The sequence below is a fragment of the Cryptotermes secundus genome, unplaced genomic scaffold, assembly GCF_002891405.2.
Source record: "Cryptotermes secundus unplaced genomic scaffold, Csec_1.0 scaffold1002, whole genome shotgun sequence".
Lineage (NCBI taxonomy): Eukaryota > Metazoa > Arthropoda > Insecta > Blattodea > Kalotermitidae > Cryptotermes > Cryptotermes secundus.
Genome location: NW_019730117.1, coordinates 243,167 through 250,892, shown reverse-complemented (window position 1 = coordinate 250,892; position 7,726 = coordinate 243,167). Strand labels below are relative to the sequence as shown.

At 37.9% G+C, this 7,726-nt stretch overlaps 1 protein-coding gene across 1 annotated transcript in view; it reads left to right on the top strand.

The window, feature by feature from the left end:
- LOC111866263 (nose resistant to fluoxetine protein 6) overlaps window positions 1-7,726 on the top strand; it is a 36,504-nt gene that overhangs the window by 7,953 nt on the left and 20,825 nt on the right. The window contains exons 4-6 of the mRNA XM_023855041.2: window positions 1,133-1,209; window positions 3,349-3,539; window positions 5,552-5,709. Coding sequence (XP_023710809.1) covers window positions 1,133-1,209; window positions 3,349-3,539; window positions 5,552-5,709 — 426 coding nt within the window. The remainder of the gene's footprint in view (window positions 1-1,132; window positions 1,210-3,348; window positions 3,540-5,551; window positions 5,710-7,726) is intronic.

Genomic DNA, 7,726 nt, shown 5'->3' with positions numbered 1-7,726 from the left:
GGGGGGGGGGAGGGGCGTCATCCATAGCTCAGCACGTCACAATACATTTGTTTACAAGAAATACGGAGGTACATAATATTGGTAACAGACAGAATGTTAACCTATTTCCTCCGAGTACTTCACTTACTAAAGTTCAGAAGGGTGCATATTATTCGGGTATAAAAATCTACAATCATCTGCCTAAAGAGCTCAAACAATTATCCAATAACCAGAAATCCTTTGAACGTTCCCTAAAAAGATTTTTACATGCTAACTCTTTTTATGAATTAAATGAGTATTTTAATTACAAATGTACATAAATTTTAATGTTTTAATGCTGTATTTTAATATAGTTGGTATAGGAGATATGAGAAGTTATATTAATTCAAGTTATATTGTAGTTACTTTTAAATTATGTCTGTTAATCAAGATATTATCTTTTTACCTCATATTATTGTATATGTTAATTGACTGATGTGGTTCATCTTCATTATTGACTTATGTGACTTTGTGTATGTATTTGATATGACTATTTCCACATCCTGGGTCTGTCACCTGTATGGATATTTATGGAAAATAAAGGATATGTATGTATGTATTGAGTTGGGAAAATATCCTTTTCATAGAAGCTAAAATAATGAAGTCACATGGAAAATAAGTTATCTCACATTGAGATGGGCTTGGAATGTGAAGACTTTCTGTGGAAATTTCTGAAGTTACATAGTTGCAGTAGTGCATATTAATTTATTTGGTATATATTATGTATTTTTTATGGAATTTATAAATTTCCTCTACAGAACTAGGATAGCTCAGTGATGGGCTATGGACTGGATGGCGAAGGTATTGGGGTTTGATTCCTAGCAAGGGAAAGAGATACATCTCCTCTTCACAGGTCCAGACCAGCTCTGGGAACCACCCAACCTTCTAACCAGTTGGTAGTGTGGCTCTTTACTGAGCGGTAAAGTGGCTGGGACATGAAGCTGACTACTCACCTCTATCTACTGCTAAGGTTGAATACATGAACCTGTACCCCCACTTCACCATATGTTTTTATGGTATGGTGCTTAACTGATTAAGCACAGGGAAACTTTACCTTTACCATTTCAAATTTTTTTCTGTGCACTAATGAAATTCTTCTTCTCTGTGCTCACAGATGTATGATGGCATGTGCAGTGATTCTGGTTATTGCAGGCACTGCTCTGGACTATTCCTATAGTGGCTCATCACCAGGTATCTCTAAACCAGTGATTCCCAGACTTTATCACTTCACAGGTTATTTCTTAAGAAATAAGAATATGCAAATACCCATCTGAAGTTTTATAGTAGTGTTTCTACTTTAAGATTCCACCTGCACTGATCATCCCTGCTTAGAAAATCTGTATATGGTATTTCATAAACGATTTATTCCTGAAAGGAAAGGTAGCTTCTGTAAGTATACATTATAAAAATGCTGATGAAACAAGTCACCGAAAAGTAACCAACTCCATAAGCAGAGTCCTTCTTGAGAAGCTAATATTCACCCTTTTACTGCAGAAATGCCCTGTCTTTCATTTAAATTAAAGGTTCACTATCACCTTCATAAGAGCCCAACAAGAATCCCTGTGCTAAGCCAAATGAATTTAGTTCTTACCTTTCTACCCCATTTCCCAAAAATTCATTTTAATATTTTTCCACATATGCCTTTGATTTTTCCCTGTAGGTTTTTTGATCAGAACCCTGTAAGCATTTCTTTATTTGTCCTATGTGTGCTACATGCCCTCCCCAACTCATCTTCCTTAAATTCACATGCAAATCATATTTGGTGAAGAGTACATATTATTAACCTCTTAACTATGTAATTTTCTCTTCCATCCTGTTACTTCTTTCTTAAATGCCAATATTCTCCTTTGCACCATGTTCTGCCTTTCTTATATCACATGCATGGCCCACTCTTCTACCATGACTGTGAAACTAGCAAGGTTCACCAGAACATTGATACCGCATGGCATCACATGCCAGAAGACTGTAATCGTAGCTCTCAGTTTTTGTTCTTCCCATAATTTGAGAGACTGGATTCCACAACTGTATAAAAGAAGAGTTAAAATTATACTTATCAAAGTGTAACATTTTAATAAAAGAATAGCAAGTACACCAAACAGGTTGGTGTAGAGGTAATGCTCTTCACCTGAATTTGGGAGGTGCTTGATTCAAATCTCAGCCAACTATCCTGACCAAAGCTTATATGGTTGTCCTCAAGTCTCACCAGACAAATTCTGTGATGGTACCTTAATTAGGTCTAGGCCACTTCCATCCAAGTCCTTCCAATTCATCTATCATCCTGTTATCCAACACTGTATAGTCTCAGTACTGCAGAAACTGCAGAAGCCCATGGGGAACAAAATAACAAATAGATGAGACCCACCTAAATAAATGTTTGTTATGCATTTGGCCATACACAGTAAAATCTGTACTTTATTTTCTGGTAGACATTTGGAATGTTTCACACAACTCCAAGGGATTCTGTAACTGTGATTTGGAAACTCCTGTTTAGGTACATTTAGTGAAGCACTCTTTGTATGCACATTTTAATAACTGGCTGATTAAGACTACAATCTTCTGGAATGTGATACCATGTAGTTTTGGGAGTGCTGGAGGAACTTGCTGCTGATATATTCAGGTTGCAGGGTCCCCTGAAACATAGGTTTTTATCTACAAAACTACACAGTATTTTGTCCCAGGTGAAGATTATTTTAATGTTCTTTATCATGAAAACCTTTAACCTGACGGAATAAGTTTCTGGCAGATTCGCTGTCATTGCAGATTATGATTCCTCTCAGGGATGATCTCATACCTTCATTTAATTAAACAGTTGTGCAGATACAGAAAAATATAAGCCAGTGGATTAGGCAAAATACGTTAATTAAATTAGTTAGCAAAGAATAGCTTCTCTTAAGGGTTTGCAGTAATGACAGTTTTGAAACTTCTTTTTATGAATGAAGTAACTCAGTCAGTATATTGGTAGGCTACAGGCTGAATCACCAGAGAATCAGGACTTGATTTTCTGTGGGAGCAGAGATTTTTCTCTTTGCCACCATAGCCAGATCAGCCTGGATCTCATGCAGCCTCATGTCCAGTGGGTACCAAAGTCTCTGTTCTTGGAGCTTGAAAATAACCACTCACCCCAGTTTAGTACCAAAGGTTAAGAAAGATAAAGCTGTGTCTCCACTCTCCCATACATCTCCATGGCATGATGCTGAGTTAATTAATTAAGCCTAAGTCAAATTTATCTTTAGATTTATCTCTTGTTTTGCAGAAGTTAATAAGTAACTGTGTAATGAAGCCTAATTACCCTCTACACCAGTGTATATTTGTGTTTACGTGTATTTACAGGAACACTGGGTTTGGATCTACTATTCTGTTTCTCAATAAGGCAGAACATGGCATATCTGAATCAAGATTTATCTAATCGTGTTGACATTCTAAGGAGTATGAGGTTTATGTGTACATGTATCGTCGTCTTGTATCACAGAGCAGCAAACCTTGGGGCCTCACCTCTGTGGAATCTTGAATTTCTTGAAAAAGTGAGTGAGTCTGTGAAGAGGCATTATGGGTGCTGTTACAAATTGAAAAAGGGTGGGAGACAGGATTTAAGAAAAGGAATGATAATCTCTTATTCAGCATTGATAAATGTCCCCATGATACATTTAAAATAAGGCCATTTTAGCGCTGTATGTAGTTAAGAAGCTCACTTAACTATGAGAAGACAGCCAGAGCATGAATTATTAACTGAAGTATCTACTACTGTTGTGTATATTTTCTAATGGTGTTTAATGCTGTCAGTTAATAATAAAGTAAGTAAGAGTATCTCACTGATAATGAGAGGAGTGCCGGAGTATTAATCAAGAAACCATAACTCTTTAACTGCTATATCTTTTACCTGCCAGGTCTGCCTCTACTGTTGGGCTTCTCCACACCTCTCATGCTTTTGTAGGGCTGAAGTGTTTTGGCTAGCATTTGATTCAGAAAGCTTCATCAGTTTTGTTATAGGTAGTACTTCATGGTGCTTTATCTATTAGTGCCAAACTAATTCTGAATGGCCATTAAGGGACTACTTCCAATTAGGAAGCCTATGTATGAATATTACCCTAGTAGCAGTTGCTAATATGGGTATTCTCAGTCCATTGCTAGTATAGTAGCAAGTAGCAATGAAAAGGTTATTAAATAAGGAACAGTATCTTAGAGCTATAATATCACAGTCCTGTGATTCAACTTCTTAACATGCTTTGAGAAGTCTATTGTGTAATCTGTGAATAGGAAACTAGATTTTAAAAATTGTTGATCATACAGTTTAGTGGCTGGTGTACAAGCTTTCAAGCTTGAGATTCATCCAACATTTTAACTAACAAAGGAATTATCATCAGGTTATATATGGTGAATTGCCCATGGTCATGTTTATATACACTGGGGGTGTGGCCATCACAAACCTTCCCTTCCCATTCTTGCACACACACACACACACACACATATATATATATATAGTGTGGCATGTAGATCCATTGCTAGGGAACAACTGTGAAAGAAGCAGCTATACAACAGCCATTGCTGAGTAATGGCTTCACAAATAAGCATGTTTCTGTGGTAACAGTTGTGCAGCAATAATGAAACGGTGCTGTCTGTGTAGTCCATGCAGAGACGTTATAAGCAGGACAGTTTGTTGAGTTGAGGTACTTGGTTGGAGAGTGACTGAGTTAGTCAGTGAGTTAGAGAACTGCTGAGGTTCAGTCATTGTGAGCTTTTGCTGGAAGAAGCTGGTAGCTGAGGCTGGGGATAGTTCAGGAACCTGGAGGAAAGGGAACATCTGCTGTTGGAAGCCACTACCAAGCAACAGCTAGTGAAGATATGACTGTGGACACTAGTATGTATGTGCGTGTGTCTGTATGTGTGTTTGTGTTTGTAATATTGAATTGTTAATTCTAGTCTTGCACTATATCAAAGAGCCCAATTAATCCAATGATCACTCCAAAACCCACCCAAGTCACTCATTCATGTACAAACCCATGTATGATTTGGGAAAGGACTCTGCTGATGGTACTACAATGGGTGAGGAACATGCTGGTCTCATTGTGCAACACTAGACTGTCATTCAGGGGGTTGTGTTTGTTTCCCAGGCGATCTGTATGCAGACTTTGCTTTACAGATTGACCTTTCATCTTTGACAAAGACAGAAGTTTTGGGAGTGTGAAAAATGCTAGGCCCTTGTGGCTTGGAGCCCATGCTGTATGACCCCCCTCCCCCTTCCTATTGTTATCCTTGTGATCAGTCTCTCACTCACTGGGAGGTAACAGAATTCACTCTGTGAATATATCCACCTAAGAAGTAAATACTGCACCCTTGCCTGTATGGACAACAGTCAGAAATTGCAAACAAGACATAATTGGAGGAACTAGAAATTAACATATAAAATGTTGGATGCAGCTCATACATCTTCCACACATTTAGACTTTTGGTGCTGTAATAATCTGCAGAATATGAAATTATATCTAATTATATTATTGTGAATGTTTTGGAGAGCTTCTGTTAATATATTCTGCAGGAATTCCAGACAGTGCGATTAGCACTTATGCATCGTGGGGAAACAGTCATAGACAACTTCTTTCTCATCAGTGGCTTCGTTGTGGCATATATTTTGCTGCAAGAGCTCCACAGAAAAAGGTTTAACCCACTGAATTTCATTCTGTCCAGGATCATGAGGTGAGTTTATGTATAATTTGTTCTGTGAAGTAGCGATTGGGATATATCATTTTAGAGTTGCATTAGCTCCCAAAGCATTTATTTGTATTGTATGTGTACGATTATTTATATTTCTAACAAAGGTGAAAATGGGTTTTCCAGCTGTTATGAAATACCTTTGTTATTTTGTTTATTTATGTGTTATGTTTAAGCAGTTTTTAATTTAAATAAAGAGCAATTTATATTGCAGCAATCAGATGTATACTGCTGACAACTACCCACTTGACAAACAACATCATTATTAAGTTGTACTCTCTTACACACAATTTATATGTGATGGGTAAACCAAAATTGTAGATGAGGATAAACACATAAACATATACACTCATAAATTATAAATATTGTAATCATTTTCATTTCTTAAGATTTTAAATTACAGCATATTATGCATCTTTCAATACCTTTCTTTATAAGACTGGGGTTCTCACAGCAGTGGTTATGAAGAGTTCTGACTTCTGGGATATAACACTGTGTAGTCCACTGAAAGTCAACTGATGTTTCAGAGGTGATGTGTTTCTACAAAATGAGGGTTGACTTTTAACAAACTACATGGCGTTGTATCCTATAAGATAAATCTCTTCATCTTATATTTAGTTTATAATACATAATAGCATTACATTTAAATGTGTTTAAATGAAACATATGGTAAAGTCTGGATAAGTAAACATTTGTCTGATAATTTCTCTATCCAGAATCTTCTGAAACAAGGAGATGCTTTATCACCACTGCTCTTCAAATTTGCTTTAGAATATACCATTAGGAAGGTCCAGGAAAACCATGTGGGACTGAAATGGAACGGGATGCTTCAGCTGCTGGGCTATGCTGATAATGTGAATCTACTGGGTGATAACATAGATACAATTGTGGGATTGTCAATGTATGAAATGACAACCACTTGAAACTCTTAACACTTGTATGTATATATTGGATTGATTAAACGGAATTTACAGAACACAGGATGTATATAGTGTTCAAGCGTTAGCTGGCCCCCAAGAGGCAGTTCGTGCCACTGCAATTTCACTCCTGTGTAGTGGGCGGAGTCTACGGCCGTTTAGCTGGCTGGTCTGGACGGTGATGCAGTGCTGCGTGCACCGGTAGGATCGGCTAGCTCGGCCGGTTGCTGGGATCGCGGAAGATGCGTTTGCTGGAGACTTGCCGCTGCTGCTTTGGTTGCCTGGTCGCTGGAGGCCTGCGGCAACTAGAGCTGAAGTGAGGAGCTGATGTCTCCTACGACCGATCGCAGTGTAGAGTCGATGGCTGAACGTGCTGAGCCGGATGTGTACACTGCTCTTGCGAGTTTTTGGCTCCGCTTTTTATACCATGCTCGGTGGGTGGAGCGAGACTTGCATTTGAGGAGTAGAGCGCTGATTGGCTAGTGAAAATGAGGAGCAGAAATTTGCAGTACGTGCTTGTATAAATATGAATGAAACGTCCGGCAATACGATATTCACTAAGGAGTGAGTGTTGTCTAAAAGACTGGTGGAAACAGTGTGCTATGTGGGATGTCCCCACACAATAAAGAAAAACACAGACACTTCAATTGGTGCTAATAAGGAGGTTGGTCTAGAAGTAAACAAAGAGAAAGCTAAGTATATGTTGCTGATTGTCGCAGAATGCAGGGCAAAATCATGGCATGAAGATAGGTAACAGATATTTTGAAAATGTGGCACAATTCAAATATTTGAGAATGATAATAACAAATCAAGACCTAATTCAGGAGGTAATTAAGAAGAGATTGAATTTGGATAATTCGTGCTACCATTCAGTCCAGAACTTTTTGTCTTCTCGTCTGCTGTCTAAAAACATAAAAATTGGAGTACACAAAAGTAAAATTTTGCCTGTAGTTCTGTATGGGTATGAAACTTGGTCTCTGACATTATGGGAGGAACATAAATCAAGGGTGCTGAGAAGAATATTTGGATCAAAAAAAGATGAAGTGATGGAAGGTTGGAGGAGACTGCATAATGAGAAGCTTCAT